This window comes from Leuresthes tenuis, unplaced genomic scaffold (assembly GCF_036924035.1).
Source record: "Leuresthes tenuis unplaced genomic scaffold, fLeuTen1.0.hap1 SCAF_15, whole genome shotgun sequence".
Taxonomy (NCBI): Eukaryota; Metazoa; Chordata; class Actinopteri; order Atheriniformes; family Atherinopsidae; genus Leuresthes; species Leuresthes tenuis.
The window spans coordinates 22,476,329-22,494,392 of NW_027325369.1; the positions used below are offsets into that span (position 1 = coordinate 22,476,329).

Sequence of the window (18,064 nt, forward strand, 5' to 3'; positions counted from 1 at the left end):
GATTAACGCTTCAGAAGTAATTAACTTTGAATCCTGTAGGGAGCAGTAACGCACGCAGTAGTAAAAAACAAACGAAAAAAAACAGGATGTAGTGGTGTATCGCGCATGCGCCAGTTAAGTTATTTCCGGGTTAGATGACCTGTTATTTCAACGCTTGACAAATCAAGAAGACAACTTTCAGTTTTTGTATGACATTAGTTTTTAATTGATGTATACGACGCGAATATTACCTTTGATACGACAGACTGTTATGACTATTAATATAATTGGATATAAAGAGTTATCCTACTGGTTCTAAACTCCTGTTAAGGTGGGACTGTGTGATGCAACATGGCAGCAACTGCTGTCAGGAGATGTTTTCTGTCAGCATTAAGAACACACGCTCGATGTCAGAGTCGTGGATGTAACACTTCGACAGAGAGGGCAGTAAGTCGGATCTCCTCTGTTGTGATATGTAAACCCGGAGGACCAGAGGGAAGCACAAGCCTGGACAGAGGAACTCCTGTGGGGGACAGAAGAGGTGGTCGGGAAAGCAGCAGCTCCGCTTTGTTTAAGTCGGTGTCGGTGGGTTTGGGGCTCTGCGGTGCGGCGCTTCTGAACAGTCAAAAGGAGGAACAAGGGGACGTAAAAGTCTCGAGGAGGTTTCTTGAACTCATTCTGCAATCGGCTCAGTGTGCCTCTCCCTTTAAACCTGACAGCCCGCGCTTTAAATACAACTTTATAGCTGATGTTGTTGAGAAGTCCACTCCGGCCGTTGTGTACATTGAAATCTTAGGCAGGTGAGTCGACCAGAGGTCAGAGCTAACATATGACTAAAGTAGAAGAACTATGTATGTCCTTTGCTTCAGTAAAACTACTTCTACATCTTTGTAAATGAAAAAAAAACCCAACCCAATAATGCAAGTACTGTTATCAGCAAAGGGTATTTTAAGTTGAAAGTGCTGCTTTGGTTGCATTGACAGATATATCAATATATATAATTATATAATACCGAGTAATCAGTTTGAAAGCAGAATGTTGCATACAGATGGATAATCAGACACTGAAACGTGACAAAGGTCCATCTTTAGTTACACATCTCACTAATTTGTCCGTCTTATAGGAAACTGAAACACCTGAAGTGTTTAATGGGATTGAAAAGAAGCGCTTTTGTGTGTAGTTTGATTAATGATACTTTTTGTAATTCTTTATGCATATACTTAATGTAACGCAGGTTATCAAAATGTAACCTTTTGAAAGATTGATCAAATAATTCAGCTTTCTAAAGTAAAGAGATTCAGCTGTGAGCCAGACTTGACCACAAATCACTGTTTTTTGGTGATCAGGTTAAGGTCATATACGCCCTTTCAGTACGTGAACAAGATCCCTTTTTGCCTTTTAGTGTCTTGTTTGTTGTCAAAATAATGTTTCTGTTCTCCTTTCGGGGAAAACTGTCCCAATGATGAGTGTCGCTTTCAGTTGAAGTGATATCAGATGCTTTGGCTGTTTTACAGGCATCCATTTTCAGGAAGAGAAGTCCCAGTGTCAAATGGCTCTGGTTTCATCATCAGCAGTGACGGTCTCATTGTCACCAACGCTCACGTTGTGGCAAACAAGAGAGGCGTGCGTGTGAAGCTCACCAATGGAGACACTTACAACGCCACGGTGCAGGATGTCGATCCTGTGGCAGACATCGCCACAATCAAGATCTCTGCGAAGGTGAGCTACAAACTATGAAGGAATAATGTTTCTTTTTCTATCAGCAGTTGCATTGCATGCTGTTCAGTGGTGCATCTCAGAACTGTGCTGTGTATCTTCTCAAGGAGGATAAGACCACCAAACTTGATTTTAAGTTTATTAGTTCTACTCGGTCAGAGCAGAGACGGGCTCCAGCCACTCTGCAACCCTTTTTTTGGGATAAAGTGGTTATAGAATACTAATGAATGAATGTTCTGTGAGACTGTGAGTCACACTGTCTGGTGAATGAGGCTCACAAAAACTCTTGTCACGTTTTCATGATCGAGACCAGAAATTCTGCAGAAGAAACTCGGTCTGACCAAACATCTCTATTGTACGATGGAGCTTTACAGCATAGGTGTCCAAATCTGGCCCCTCAAGATAATTTTCTGAGACGTGGAATTTGGGGTTTTCATTCATCTGTAAGCCACAATCGGTAATATTACAAGAAATAAAGGCTTGAAATATTTCACTTTGTGTGTAATGAATCTATATAAGTTTCACTTTCTGTCATGTGTGACAAAAAATGTTGAACTTTTTCACGATTTTCTAATTCTTTGAGCTGTACCTGTGTTTGAGTTTGACACATCAGGTCAGAGCAACCAAAGAAAAGCCGAGCAGAGGATTAGTTCAACTGCTTTTTGACTTTTGTTTTTCCTCTCCTGATATACAGAACCCTTTACCAACGCTCACACTCGGTCAGTCGTCTGAAGTTCGACAAGGAGAGTTCGTGGTTGCCATGGGAAGCCCGTTTTCTCTACGAAATACAATCACGTCAGGGATCATCAGCTCAGTGCAGAGAGGCAGTAAGGAGCTGGGCCTGTCCAACACAAACATGGAGTACATACAGACAGATGCAACCATTGATGTAAGCATGTTTGCTAGAATGTCTTTTGTCTTTAGTTGATGTGTTTGCTCCGTGTAAATGACCTGCAGCAGATTTGACCGTGACCCAGGTGTGTTGTTGTAAGTGTCTTCACGTCACATTTGACTCGTTTGTTTTGCAGTTTGGAAATTCTGGAGGTCCACTGATTAATCTGGTGAGTCACGGTTCCTGTTTCAGGATTCATCACACTCACCTGTGCATGTATATTGGTACTGTAAAATGAAAAGAAAGTATGTGAATTACACAGTTTTCCTACATTAAGTGGGCTATAAAAAAAAAAGTGATCTTATCTCCACACAGTTGTCCTTTGATGGTAGATCAGAGCTGCTCAGTGTGCTGAGAGGGTATCAAACTACTCTTCCTCACACACCTGCTTCGGTTCAGCTCACAGTCAAATGTACACGTAAATGCAGATGTGAAAGAAAGGTTTCGTCTCCTTTTTTTTCCTGCCACAGTAGATTCTATTTTCGTGTCTGGATCAAAAAATGGGGATACAAACGTTTAGTGTGATGAGATGAAAATGTAACTCTGTTGAATCCTAATTCTCTTTCTTTGATAACCTGAAGCCACACAATGCATTGGCACAGCCTATTTGTCCTGCTGTCACAAGTTATTCATGCCTTCATTTTCATTAGGATGGCGAAGTGATCGGCATCAACACCATGAAAGTCACCGCGGGAATCTCATTCGCAATTCCGGCGGATTGCGTGAGATCTTTTCTTGATCAAGCCGCCAAAAAAAAGAGTAAGAACAAATACTCAGAAGCCACACGTCACACCCCCTGTGCAGCTGTTTTAAATTAAAAAAATAAACCAAAACAATTAGATATATTTACTCTCACTCTTGTCCTTCTCTTAAGGTTCTTGGTTTACTGAGTCGGGAACAAAACCTCGCTACATTGGTGTTATGATGCTGACGCTGACACCCAGGTAAACGCCTCACAATCGGGATAGTTTCTGCTGGGGCACACTGTCGCATCTAAAACCATCTGGGTTTTCTATTTGGCCTCTTTAAGCATTATTGAAGAGTTGAAGTTGAGAGACTCGTCCTTTCCTAATGTGGCGCACGGCATCCTGATTCACAGAGTCATCATGGGCTCCCCGGCCAACAGGTAAGCAGCGCAGGTTACTGTCACTTTAAGTTGGACCCAGTCTTGTTTCACACTGTTGAGGTTATGTGCTTTACCTTTATCTTCATCAGCAGTATTCGATGAAGCTTTTATTTTCTGCAGGAAACCTGTGTTCCACTGATGTGAGGAAATGATGCAGAATAGTGACTGCGTGTGAACTGCTTCTATTCACGTTGTAAACATAATTGTTTTCAGAGCTGGCATGCTTCCAGGGGACATTGTGGTGGAGATTAACGGGGTCAAGGTAAACACCTCTGAGGAAATCTACAAGGCTGTCCGCAGCAGCAACAACATCACCATGATGGTGCGGAGGGGAAACGAGTTGCTTCAACTTCAAGTGACGCCTGAATACATAGAGTAAAATGACATGACTTCATGCCAGCGTTCTGGACTGATGACTCCGTGGTTAGTTCATGAAAACTGTAAAACTTAATGGCGACTGTGGTCAAATAAATGTGTTTGGTTTAGTTTTTCTGGGTATTTGATTACTTTTGTAATCATCAAGCTGCGATGCAAGTACTTCTACTATGTTTTACCTGTTAAACGATGACTTTTTTTTAAACATTTGAGTGGAGCAGTCTTTAGATTCAAAACTACAAATAACATTTCTCAAACTGTTTGAAACATCAAATATCTGCCAAATCTCTTTTTCTGTGATTTCTACCTCTGCTCAATTAATCCACAGACGGCTCACAATGCATTCTTTGTCAAATAAAAGTAAATGCAACCTGAAAATGCACTTTATTAAAGCCATTTATTGTTAAACAGCAAACAGAGGCATGACAGACGTAACACTATGGCAGGAGCTACTACCATTACATGAGCATGAAAGCCTGACAAGTCACAAAGGCTTTTTGATAATAATTATGTGAGCAAACTATGAAGAACCTATTTCTTTAGACTGACTGCTTTGAGTATGTTACACACAGTAATGACTAAAAACATGAATTCACTTCATGTAAAAGAAAAAAACCCAATCCTGCATGAGAGAAGGAAATAAAAGTGAAGAGGTTACTTGCAGATTTCCCTGGTGCATGTACAGTAATAAAGTGACATGTACTGGACTGCTACACAATTAAATGATTTGAGCTCAAAGACAGCACTTAAATGGAGATAGTTTAAACAACATGTTGATACTTCTGGACTAAGGGCTTCTGTTAGTTACAAGTACTACAACATACAAGTATGGGAGGAAAAATAAAATTGTTCATATTCCATTAAAACTACTTTAAAAAGGCTTAATATATATTGCTGGTAATAATTTTCTTTTTAAGAAAATATAAATTGTGCGACTGAAGCTTACAATACACTGCTGGCAGTAACGCCGAGTTCTATGGTGACCTGCTGGAGAAGGGTCATCTGTCAAGGCGCGGTGTGCTGAGACTCCCCAGAGGAGAGGTGGGGAGGGGGAACATACAAATTTTCAACGGGACATCTCATGATGCCGGAATCCCTTGCACCAAAACCAAGATGCTGCTATGGCGTTTGTCACGGTGGAATGCTGCAAATTATCACATGATGTGCACAAACAGCAGCCAAACTATAGTCAAACTCATACAGATGACATAAATAAGGGGCTGGATCAGGAGGGCCGGGGCGGGGTTCTTGGAGAGGGACGACAACGTGAGGGACTAATTGTAGTGTCCAGTCCAGTTCAGCAGTGAAGCACTGACTCAGTTGATGTGGTCCAGAGCACGCAACAACTCCTCCCCCTGCAGGAGGTACTGACGCCCCTGTAAGGGGGCGTTCACCTCGCAGTCGTAGCGAGTTATCTGCGGCAGGGTGAAGGGGGAACTGGTGCCCTCTGAAGTGGTGCCAAGCAGTCGACTTGCCAAATCTAAAAACAGAAAAAAGACACAGTTATGACTCGCCTGATAACGAGCTTTAAGTGACAAAGTATTTTCTGAACATCCAGTCATTCACCTGAAGATACCAGAATTCTGGTCATGGTTGTTCCCAACTTTGATGCCTTCAGTTTTTTGCCCTTCTCAAGTTGCTCCTTGGGCAAAGATCCCTACAAGAAAAAGTTAAATGAAGATGTTAAAATCCCTCCCTGTAAAAGTGAAGCTCAGCAAACCGTGTTTTATTGAATTATTGCAGCAACCTGTTCAATAATCTCCTTTAAGTCACTCAGTTTTCTTTTGCGCTGTACGTTCTGAGCTAACAGGGTTCTGAGCGAGACATCTTTCTCCAGCTGAGGGGTCCTGCAATGCAACAATATTAGCATTTTACAAACTGCTCTTAAAGATAATGTGAACATAATTTGGACGAAAATCTGCAGACTTCACCTCTCTGCAGTGAGGGTGACCAGAGGAGGGGCAGTGACCAACTCAGGTGGTGCTGGTGACGCTGTGCAACTGCCTGGTGCACTGAATGAAGAGCTGGGATAGCTGCAGGTGTCCTGTGTGAGGCCGACCAAGGAGCTCTCAAGAGATTTGACTGGTCCACAAGACAGAGGCTCCTCTGGGGTGACACTGCGCAGCTGGAAGTCATCGTCCATGGGGATGTAGGGAGCCAGCATCTCCAGATCCAAGTCCTCCATTGACTTAAGTGGACAAAATAAGTTCCATCAGTCAGAATATTGACAAATCTGGGTTGTGATACATTAATGATGAACTCCTGCAACCCTGAATAGGATGAGGCAGGTGTGAAAAATTAATGAATAATGACTGATGTTATTTAAATCCAGTAAAATGTGCAGAGCCCCTTGGGACACTCACCTGTGTGTTGAAGGGGGTTTTGGACTCTGTGTCAATGGCAAACAGCTTTTCCACCAAGTCCAGTTTGAAATCTGAATTCATATCTGAATCCATGGGGAAACAAAAGTCCAAAGGGCTATCAACCTGGAGAGAGGAGAAGTTGAAGATAATTCAAAACAAACAAACAAAAATCAAATTCAAATCTTCATTCAAAGCTGAGAAGTCCATTTACCTCCTCAGGACTGTGTTCGGTCAGCGTTGTGGGCGGGGTGGGGGCAAAGCTCTCGGACTTTTCATCCTCAGAGGCGGTGTTGGAAACACAGAGAGGCTCGCTGGGCGGCAGAGGGGACAGAGGCAGCGCCAGCTTGTCACTGGTGGCGGGAAGCATGACATCGTTGTAGAGAGGGACATCCTTCAGCATGTGGATCTCCGTTTCTGTATCAGAGGACACATGCTGATCAGAGTGGTTTAATTGATTTCAATATAAATGGAATTCCACCGTGTACAAGTTTATTAGAACCGTGTAGCCACAAACCAGGGCTGCTGAAGTCCAGGGAGATGATTGTGTCTCCAGCTGCTGGGGCCAGGAGGGTGAGGGCCTCAGGCTCTTCCTTTAGCTGGTCGTAGAGGCTGACCACTGGCTGGGGCTCTACCACCTCTGTGAAGAGCTTGACCACATCCAGCTCCGGACTCTTCTGCTCCTCCTCCTTCAGCGGCTCGGGCTCGCTGCTCTCGACTGCAGCCTTCTCCACCTTCTGCTGTTCCTCCTTCACTGGTTTCACATCCTCAGTCTGCTCCAGAGACAAGACGAGTTTCTCTTCCTGGATGCCGCTGTTGAAAAAGACGTCAGAGTTTAAGAAGAACAATTTTGCAACGGCTCTTTACATTCCTACAAAAGTCAGGCTCATAAAACAGTGTTTTGTACAATCCTTCAGACATTTAATTTCACAAAATGAGTGTTCAATAGTTTTGAATAGATGTACGTACGTTTCAAAGAGTCTTTACAATACCTGAGAACAAAGTTGACACAAACAACACACTGTGGCTGGGAGTTCTTGTTGTTGTAGATGACAGTGGCCTGTGTTTCCACCCAAACAAAGCCCCCTCTCTTTGCCAGCATCCTGTACTGACCCGTGCTCACCTGCCCCTTTGCAAAGACTATAATCAAAAAGAAAAAAAAAAAAAACAAAAGAAACAAAATGAGCCACTCTGGGTTTCATGAAGATTGTACATTTCAGACGAAGCACCAAGCACTCTTGCTTACGGTTGTGGTGAGTCTTGGTAAGATGATCCGAGTCCAGGGCATGATAGTATTCATACACAGAACGATTCAAAAGGTCCTCTGGGTCGTAACCCATGAGCTCAGTGATCCTGGAGGGAAAAAAATAAAACCATGAATAAATTTTTTAAGAGCGAGCTGTTGTAGTACTTGCACTGAGCACTAGGTGGCACTGTGTGACTACTCCAACTGGAGTGGTGGAAATGACTGCTGATGGAACAAAAACCACCACAGGCTGCTTGAGAAGCTCAATCGCATTGATCCCTCTCTAGGCTCAGAAGTATGTAATAATCATTCGGATGGGCAAACGAACCTCTCATCACAATATGTGAATTTCATGTCCATTGTGTGGCGGCTTAGGAAGGTCTTAGTATCCAGAGGGACCTCGATGTTGGAGGGATGGGGGATGGGGTCACAGATCAAAACTAGGTAGGGGACAGGTGGCTGCTTCTGCCCGCCAGTTGCCTCCTTAGTTGGACTGTCATAAACACACGCGTAACCTGAGCAGTGAAGCACCTACAGAGAGACAACAGCAACACAGCCGTCAGAACAGTCCTCTATTGCAGGAGACAGACAGTTATCTGATGGAGGGGCTTTTACTCATACTTATTTGTATATTCAAACGAATTGAGAGTTCTAGCTTTGAAATGGTTTCATCTGTCCCTCTGATTAGTGGATCTTGTAGAGCAAAGAGTGCAGCGGGGTGATGAACGCAGGGTCCGTCTGTCATCGTGCAGCTTCATCACAGCTGCACTGAGACACGACAGGCCCTACAGCTTCAAAGGAGGCCGTTCATAGAAGGTTAACAGAGTGATTAAAAGGATAACCCAGCTGCCACTTTCTACCCAGACTTTATTAAAATGTTGTTCCGCAAAATGTGATTAACCTGGCCAGCAGCTGCGCTGTTCACAAACCACACGTGACAACAGCAACAAACACAATCACATTTCTGTAATCCTCAGTACCTTCCATGTAGCCGACTTGACATTGACAGTGCGGCCCCTGCTTGTGAGAGTGCATTTCATCCGGAGAAAGAAGCTGCGCTCTGTGTTTGCGTCCATGACTTTCTTGGAACCTGAAATGACAAAAGCGGGTACGGAGCCACAGTTGAAGAGGTTAAACCCGCATCTTTTTGTTGCCATTTCAGCAGTGAACGTTATTGTTGTTGTTTCACAACATTTTGCCGAGTCAAAGTCAAGCGGTGAAGCTTTTGCACTGCGATAAGCTACGGGGATAAAAAAGGAAGTGGAGTTACCAGCATGTACAGCTGAGACAATAACACTGCGTACTCAGCTAAACAGCTCAAGCAAGCATGGTCTCAACAATAGCGTCAAATTTCACACGGAAATCTGAGAATTACATTCAGTAAATGGTAAACAAAGTCAGACATAAATACTATCACATCAAAACGCATCAAGGCAACAATGTGTTGTGTAAGCGTATTCACAAATGTGGCGAATAAAAGTCGCACACAAGCCAGCTCTCGTGTGTCTGCTTCTTGTCAATTGTGAGTCTAACAATGTGATACTCCTCACCTGTCCTGTAGATCAGCATCTCCCTCAGCTCCTCCTGGTCGCAGGGATGTGTGAAGTCAAACACGCTGTGTCCAGTCAGGTCAAACTGCAGCAGACAGAAAAAAAAAGAAGATGTTTTTCCACATGTACATGAAAGTGCGAGGCATTCTGGGGACTCAACGCTCCGTTTATGGACCGCATTTCACATCAGTGTCTAAAGTGTACGATACATCACAAAAAAATAAATATCAACAACGAGTAACAGAGCATCTCCTGTATGCCGTCGCGTGTTTAAATCCCGTGTGTGTCATCTTAACCCTGTTAGCAACACATTTGGTGTAGAAAAAGGAGGAGAAACAAATCTCAGCTTTAAAGTTAATGGTCCTTTTCAGGATTTCCTGTTCCTGAAACAAACAAACAAACAACAAAACCAACCTGTGCCAGTCCGAGGCACTTGCTGACATTCTCAGAGAGATAGATCATATCTCCGTCCTCAGACAGCACCATAAGAAACCCCTCCAAAGCCTTTAGGTAGGAGCTGTTAATCTGGATGTCGAGCTCCGTTTCCTTCTCTGCCACAGGATCATCTAGAGGAGATAACAGAAATGGGGGGTGGAGGTGAGAGATAATAGCAGGATAAAAGCAGATTAGATAAAGGACATCAATGCCCCGTCTAAAAATGTTTGACAGAGAACTGCCACACACTAACAACACTGGAGCTACAAGTGTATCTAAAGAGGAATCTGTGTCCAACAGTTGAAAAGTTTCACAGAAGATGAGTCAGTATTTCGGCACTTATTGGCGCTTCCCCAGTTTACAGATTAAATGTGGGATCACAGTCCCCTACCCCCCCACTATCTCCATGCTGCCTTTTCTTTGAAATATAAGGAAGCCTTCCAACTACAAATGAGTATTATTCAACCTGGACCCTTGAATTAAAGTATTCTGAAGCCGACTCTAGCTGTGATCACATAATAAGACAACTGCCTGTAGCCAAACAGTCCATTATCAAATAGAACTATAGACACTGACCGGTGCAGAGTAGTTTTCTCATGCGAAGGTAACTGATGGTCAGCCTCATGATGGAGGCCTTGTCCAGGCTTGAGCTGACGCTGTGGGGGAGGGGCAGCAGTTTCGCCAGTTCGTAGAACACCTCCGACTCCTTCCCACGACGGCATCTTGCTGCATCCCTCGACTTCTCCTTCCTCCGCTCTGAGCTCACCCTGCAGGAGACAGGTGGTGCATGAGCCACAGTCTGGCCACATTCTGGATTTGATAAGCAAACGACAAGAGCCGACATGCCTCCTTCCTGACTGGAGAGTGTCTACAGAGGCTGGTCAGCCTCTGGCCTATTGCCGACTGCAACAGCTGGAGTCCTGAACAAGCAACTTGATGGCCCAGCCACTGTCTGGGCCCCTGATGGGCGCATTTGCAAGTGTCTTATTGGCTGCTGACCATAAGAAGTAGGACCCACCCACTCAAAGTGATTGGCTGGTAGGATGGGCCTTCTTTTTTCTTTTCCGCAGAGCTAAACTACAATGTGTCACCAAACATTATGACATTTGTAAGCTTAGTTCAATAAATCTACGGAGACATGGGATGAGAGCCAACATACAAACACACAATGACTGACACTCTCACCCAACAGGGCAATCCCACAGTTACAGTTCGAGTTATTTTACATCAGCAGCTCTCAAAACAGATTACTGCTCATCCCAGATCCCATCCATTCCAATTTCATATTACATTTATTCAGGCAGTTATCCAAGACCTTTTACTGCGCCATATCTAAACAAGATCTTAAGATCAATGCCTCTTGAAGCAGACTTTAAAGGACAGAATGTGAGTCACTGCACAAATGTACTTCAACAGGAAAAAAACACACTTAACTTTTCAGTAATGAAACGATTCTGACAACTTGTTGTATTATAGCTTAACTCTGAATCTATATCACTAGTCTTCTCACAACCTTAAAACCCCAAATGCATTCAGACACGAGAGCAGCATCACAACAAAACAGACAACAGTTCAAAGGCACTTGGCTATGAAATGTGCACCAAATTGAAATCGATCCGTCATGCACTTACAGCACTAACCAAGGCCACATTGTTATCTGAGGCTCTCTAACCGGAAAATAAATGCTCTAACTAAAATTAGCCTGCTGCAATGTAAATTAACTGGCAGGGTTCCTGGAGACTTGAGGTTTTAGACCAAAACTTTCCATCACACGTATGATGAGCAAAGGACTCGGTAAGAAATTTAATTAGTCATCTGGGGTAGAAAGATTGGCTAGTCTGCTCATGACATTCGTCTCTCAGGAAGTCACAAACCTCATGATGACACAACCCTTTGGAAAAAAATAAATAGAAAACACAGAAGGATTTTTTTTTTTTCCAACAAGCGATGTGCAAAACAAGCTTATGAGTACAAATACAATAATCTTTCAAACCCAAGAATTTAAGCTTCAAATTAACAAAGTGAAAACAAAGAAAGCCAAACCAAACCAGTGTCTGATCAGAGTTAACTACAAAGTTCTTAGTGTGCATTTCAAGCTTCGTCTAAAACAAATAAAAGGTTCCTGCAGGTGCATGTAGACCTCTGCCGGCGTATATAACCAAACTCTTGAATGAATAAATGTCTCTGAACCTTTCAGTGGTACTGTAACAAACCTGTTTCCAGCCGCCACGCTGTAGTTAGGAGCCTCAGGCAAATGACTTTTACCCGTTTCTATTGCAAATACCAATGACAATTATTCATAACGTCCAACTATCCCTCAGAACATAGAAGATTTGGTTATCACTACCATGCATTGTTAGAAACTTTGGTTCCGCCTACATGCCTGATAAACACTGGCCAGTATAGAAACTCTTGACTTTTTTAGTGGTTGAAGCCTCTGCATGGTCTCTTCATGCAAATCATTTTCAAATAAAGCAAACTTGTAACAATACAAAAGAAAGTACAGTAGTGGTGGAGCGACAAAGTGACCTGCTGGCTCTTGTGCCTATAATTGCATAAGAGCCTTTATCTGTCTATTTATCATTGCATGGAACATGCAGTGAAAACAAAACCATGTAAAAAGGGCAGCAGGGAGGCCGTCGTTACATAATGCTATTAATCCACATAGCCATTCATGCCCTGTAGAACTTGGCTTCACGTTTGATTTCGCAGGCATTTCTGCAATTTTGGATTGGATCACCATGGACTTTGGTTCGCGAACGTGTGCCAAAATGTAAAAAAGAATTCGAGGGGTTGACAGATGGGAGCAGGTGGACCGTGGACTAACATCGGGGAGGGAAAAACTAAAAAAAAACAATCTGCCTGGAAGATCAACTTGACCAATGTTACTGGAGTGGCTTGTATACTTTGTTGATGGGTCTGACCTATTTTTACAGGAGAAATGCTTTCCCTCTCCGTCAGTTTGACAGTAAACACGCTCCGTTTACATAATCCAATTAGAGGAAACATCACTACAGTTACAGGAGAGCAAAGGAAGACTGAAAATAAAACACACTTTTGAGGTAAAACTCTGCCATGAAAAGTATGGGTCTTCTCTACAGTCTCATGTATGAATGTGTTTGTATGAAAGTATACTTGACTTATTGTAATAAGACTAAAACGAATATTGAAACTGAAGGTTATGATGTGTCACTGGGCAGTAAATCAGCATCTAAAACTGAGTACATCATTCCAAACAGGCACAAAAGGAGCACCATTAAGAATCAGTCACCAACCTACAGTTACAAATCTTTCAGTTGGAGCTGAGCTGGCATTCACGTGATGTGGTTTATAAATCACCCTCCAGCTGACCAAACATTCGCTTTTTATGCTTTCCACGCGTTGCCATTCACAAAATTACGGAAACAGCAGACAAAAATGTGGACTACACATGTGTACTTTAATTTGAAACTGGCACAGCACCACCACTTTCTTTTCAACTCCAGGAGCATCATCCCTGAGCGCCAAACTGAACTATCAAAAGATTCCTAATCTGAGAGCAGACAGAGAGAGAAAGATGTCAAACTAAGAAAAAAGAGCAATATGGACACATTGCTGGGTTCATCGTACCTTTAACTACTTGATCAATGCAAGGAAGGATGTACGGTAACATGTTTTAAGGCATGATGCACCGCTATCACACACCCTTCCTCGCATTGTTTGAGACGCTCTGGAAAACTCATTACGATGTTGGGAAAGAGCTGACAAACGAACCACAGCAGATGTCTCCTGAGGTGATCAGTGTCCCTTGAAGTCTTTTTTTCTTTTAGTTAAGATCACTTGAGAGTCACAATCAGATCTCATTTGGTTAAACCCCACGAAACACTCACTCGATCAGCTAAGACCAACCATATTTAACAGTGGCTGCATCAAAGTACGTTTTCAACACACCTTTGTTTCAGTCATCAACCACAATAGACAGAAATTCATCAAAACATCAGTCAGTGACACAGTTTCTGTTTTTTCAAGTTGTGACAAGCCTGAGTCTTAAATGCCTCAGAGCAACCTGCAAATTGCCAGCCAGAAAAATCGCCACACACATTTGGCCACTCCCTACTGACGTCAAGCTCCCGTGATTAAGAGATGAGGCAGAGGTAATACCCAGACACCTCACAGACACCAGCTGAAAGTCAACCAAACAAGTACGCAAACTGGGTAAAACCGAACACGCATTTACTGTCACCAAAGACTTTGCCAACTCTTTTGCTGAGATCTTATCAGAGTGCCAAATTTCAAAAGACAAGAAGACAATAGGTGAAGCCCTTGGGGCTTGAATGTGGTTGTTAAGATAAAAACAAAACAAAACACAAGAGCAACAACTTGAAGCTGAAAGAACAGGAAATGCAGGTGACCTCTGTAACTGGTCAGTCTGTTGACTTCTTCGTCATGAAGGAAAAAACAAATCTTACAAAGTATTTTGTACCCAAGGTACATTACAGAGCCTTCTCTGTTCAACTGTATATCAATGTTACAATTTCTACTGGCCTTACTGTCCTGGCTTTGAACTTCAGTGCATGCAAATACTTTGACAAGCTTTCATTTAGCTGTTTTACAAAAGATTTTACTGACCAGACTCCTTTCTGAAAGAATGTACCCGTTGCCTTTTTATACACCCCCTCCTTTCCAGTTGACTCTGATGACAACCTGCTATTCACTTTTAAGACCGTCTCCTTTGTTTCTTTCTTTCAGTCTTGTGACTCCAGTAACCTTTACAACTACGTTCTATCTAAGAAGTACAGTTTTTAACACTAAAAAGTAGCGTTTTACTAGTTCTTTCTTCTTCTTAAATGCGGGTACATCTGCTAAAAGCAAGCCAATTAAAGTCTTTTCTTACTGTGTGTAATAGCAGGTTTATCATCAGCACTCTGTGGGCTAAACAGTCCGGTATGCCTCGAGCTCCCAGAGGACCGGCATCTCATTAGACAACATGAAGGGATGGGATTACACTGTATCCTGCAGGCTGTGACTCTGATAATCACGACTTTCTAATCAGGCTTGTTTACTACTTTTGACTGGACAGCACCACACAGACAGGACAGAGGAAAAAGCTTCCACCTGTCCCGAAGACAGGTTCTGGTCAGTAGCGAGTTTCTGTAAAGATAAGAATTACAGAAAGACTTTACAGATGTAAAGATTTTGTCGCCTCGATCTCAGCATCCCAAGCGAGAATTAGGGCGCACATCTGGGTGTTGTCTTTCGGTTGAGCTGGACCCAATTCCAACCCACGTCTATTGCAACAACAATTGAGCCAATGGACTGAATGCCAATTAAATGCTTTACCACTGCACTCAAAAGCCAGATGCAAATAGGTTTTTTGGACCAGTCTTAAAAAAAAAAGAGCCAGATTGTGCACCCAAATTGGAGCTTTTTTAAGGGCACGGGCAAGTAAACATTCAACAACAGTCAGTAATAACTGATAGTTGTCTTTTCATTGAGGAGTGTGAACAGAACCCTTGAAGGTCAGCTCCTTAATAAATCTGATGCAGGCTGTCAGCGTTGATTAATAGCTTAGCCCCTATGCAGATAAGGCCACACAACATTGTTTTGAGATCAACATTGCGATGCGCACATGCCCAACAGGGTATAATCACAAGATGTAAAATCAAGTAGGGCAAATACGTTCAAACATGTCATGGTAAAACTACTTTTTGTTCGCGCCTTGATGCAAGAAAAAGAGTTCAAAAGTCCTCATTTCCGTGAGTAATCTATGGGAGAAGTCTGTCTGTCTGTCTACATCAGCTGTATATAAATATTCCTGTTACAAAACCATCGATGTTGACCAAAAACGGGTAAGGAAAGCTTGGCAATTGGACCAATACATTGGACTATTTAAGTCAACATTACAAAGCTCTGAACACCAGATGAAAAGCTAGATCTGAATGCCTCCTAAAAACCTCGACTTTGGCCTGGATGAATAGAAACGCAAGGGAATTCATTCTTTCAAAACAGACCAACTGATATTATTCATGTCACGTCATATAAGTCACTGTAAAATAAAACAGTGTTCTTTAATCTTTTAACCTAATATGCGCTTCACTTGAACAGTTGAAATCATGTTAAGGTCCCAGCTTCAAATGATCCAAACTCATGGCAAATTACAATTGTAGATTCAACGTGAAACCTTGTTATTTTCAGATTTCATCGCTTAAAGAGGTAAAAAAAAAATGTGTGAAAAGTGTAACCCTCATTTCCCCTGTTGGCCCTCACCTCTCACACCGACCTTACAAGGTAACCAGCATCTGTAGTGGCTTTACAGAAAACACACACTTATTATGGGTAGCGAGACACCAAACTTTGGCCTTTGGTACAGTTAAAGTTAGCAGCCACTAATAAGATATTTGGAACCTTTGTTTACAATTAAAGTTAATGCAAAAGTTGATAAAACCCCACGTGGACCTCCAAGCTGTATAAAACAAAAACATTCTTACAGCTTCTCTGATCCAGTATATCAGTTAACGCTTCACATTTCAACAGAAACCAAACACCCCACTCCACGCTGATCACATGAGTCCTGGCAGCTTTCGTCATCTCTGTCAAAGTCTGACACATAAAACAGAACACCTTCATTGATCGATTATTAATAGGATAAGGAACGAGCAATGCGTCACAGTCACGATAAAGGTAAATATCGACTATGTTGCACCACGAAGGTCTCAAAATCAAATTAACAAAAACGTAACATGCATAGTTGGTGAGATTAAACAATCTTTGAAACAGAGACATAATCAGGCGGAACAGCCATACATTAGATCTAGTTCTCCATTATCTGAATCAGATAGTTGCCGCTGGCTAACAATTTACGGGAATATCAATATATATTGGTTGCTACGTATGTTAGCTAACTGTACTCGCTGCTTGCTAACGACACTAGCAGCGCTAGCAAAACGCATTAAGCCAAACAAACCCACCAAACTCGCAGTTCACCTTGAAATAAAGGCCGTAATGTCACAACAGTTATAACAAAACCCCAGAGCTGCCCGGTTATCTTCTAAACGGCGACACGGCCCCGAACCGCTGTGTTAGCCAGCAGTGACGTTACCTTTTCTTTTCGGGTACAATTCCTGTGTCCATGTCAGGACGAAGGGACCTGGGGAGAGTCTCTCTATCAGTGTCGAGCTGTATCCGGTCGCGTCGGAAAATGAACCACAATCCTACGAGTCTTCACAGGTATCAACCCGTAACTCTTCTGGGGGTGTGTGTGGCGTTGTCACATAAGAGTTCTCGCGGTATGTGTATCGTCCGAAAAATAATAAAAAAAATTCGATCCCTCAAAACAGAGTATTTGCGTACTTTTTTTTTTCTTCTTCTTTTGAGAATCTTTTGCCACGCTGGAGAAGTGCCTCTAGCTGAGACAATGTTGCCTCATGAAGACTGACTCCTCCCGCTACGTCTGCGAGTACGCGCAGTCACATGCTTTCTTTTTTTTTTTTTTTTTTTTGTACCAACGAGGACGCGCACAGGAAACCCGAGCGACCCATTAATGAAATTAAAAATACACAACGTGTGTTAAAGTTACAGTGTGTTTAGGAAAGCCCAATGCAGGTCCCACAACAGCAGATTATTAAAAACTTAAAGCGTTTAAAGGATGAGAAATGTTTTCCCCTGTGTACAGTGTTGTAGGTAATAAATCCTGACTACTGTTAGGGTCGGATTACTTTGAAATGTTGTCGGTAAATGACAAAACTGTGATGGATTACAAAATAACCCCCTGTAATCTTACCTTCTTCCTCATCTCAGTTACTTCAAATTCAAAACTCTAAACAGGACAGAATACTAGTTTCACCATGTATTTTTCCTGTAACCTGCTGGAAGAATTTTAAATGCCGTTAAAATGCATTATGCATAGTGAGCTTAAAGTAGACTAAAGGTGCCAGCTGTTGCAGGTGTTTGCAGTATGCATACTACATGCTTTTTCTTTATGGTGCTGTTTTTATTCAGAGGATTGTTGCTGCACTGCTCAAACTGTTCATCTTCCATTTTGAACTTAAATTGGAATTAAAAACCTATGTGCCCATATTTTCATTCATAAAACTGGGTGCCTGAAAATAAATCCCTTGTCTCAATATACAGAAGGCCATGTTTGGTGTTTGAAATTGGCCCGTTACCTGATACATATTCCTGATCACACGTATTCCGGTTCTTTCCGGCCCTGGGGCGGTGTACTACATGTTGAATTTAGCCTTGTAAAAGCTCTAGGGTGTTTTTTGTGTCAAAACTGATTTTACACAAAACACAATTTTTTGAAAGCTAATGAGCTCTTACTGATACAAGAAACCTTGTGTTTGTGAACTTTAATATAAAGAAGAGGGAGATGTTCTGTGTACAAAATGATTAGCACGTATAATG

At 42.4% G+C, this 18,064-nt stretch overlaps 2 protein-coding genes across 2 annotated transcripts; one reads left to right on the forward strand and one right to left on the reverse strand.

Annotated features, from left to right (window-relative positions):
- The first annotated feature begins 119 nt into the window (after nt 1–119).
- Nucleotides 120–4,202, forward strand: LOC140270799 (serine protease HTRA2, mitochondrial-like). Its single transcript, XM_072366016.1, has 8 exons — nt 120–779; nt 1,494–1,698; nt 2,390–2,584; nt 2,724–2,756; nt 3,238–3,346; nt 3,462–3,531; nt 3,618–3,713; nt 3,927–4,202. Exons 1-8 carry the CDS (start codon nt 331–333, stop codon nt 4,090–4,092), a joined length of 1,323 nt encoding a protein of 440 aa, XP_072222117.1. The 5' UTR covers nt 120–330; the 3' UTR covers nt 4,093–4,202.
- Nucleotides 4,203–4,456: 254 nt separating this feature from the next.
- On the reverse strand, nt 4,457–17,134 carry hif1aa (hypoxia inducible factor 1 subunit alpha a). The gene is made up of 15 exons (XM_072366010.1): nt 16,758–17,134; nt 10,256–10,446; nt 9,659–9,810; nt 9,245–9,329; nt 8,675–8,784; nt 8,023–8,225; nt 7,695–7,801; nt 7,441–7,588; nt 6,966–7,261; nt 6,663–6,865; nt 6,452–6,574; nt 6,020–6,276; nt 5,836–5,935; nt 5,655–5,745; nt 4,457–5,568 (listed from the first exon to the last, which is right to left on the reverse strand). Exons 1-15 carry the CDS (start codon nt 16,787–16,789, stop codon nt 5,405–5,407), a joined length of 2,262 nt encoding a protein of 753 aa, XP_072222111.1. The 5' UTR covers nt 16,790–17,134; the 3' UTR covers nt 4,457–5,404.
- Between the last annotated feature and the right edge of the window lie 930 nt (nt 17,135–18,064).

Coding starts and splice junctions, on each gene's coding strand:
- LOC140270799 (XM_072366016.1), top strand. CDS start 331: ATGGCAGCAACTGCTGTCAGGAGATGTTTTCTGTCAGCATTAAGAACA. Junction 3,532..3,617: donor ATGCTGACGCTGACACCCAG/GTAAACGCCTCA, acceptor GGCCTCTTTAAG/CATTATTGAAGAGTTGAAGT. Junction 3,714..3,926: donor ATGGGCTCCCCGGCCAACAG/GTAAGCAGCGCA, acceptor AATTGTTTTCAG/AGCTGGCATGCTTCCAGGGG.
- hif1aa (XM_072366010.1), bottom strand. CDS start 16,789: ATGGACACAGGAATTGTACCCGAAAAGAAAAG. Junction 9,811..10,255: donor GAGAAAACTACTCTGCACCG/GTCAGTGTCTAT, acceptor TATCTCCTCTAG/ATGATCCTGTGGCAGAGAAG. Junction 8,226..8,674: donor TCAAGTCGGCTACATGGAAG/GTACTGAGGATT, acceptor GTCTCTCTGTAG/GTGCTTCACTGCTCAGGTTA.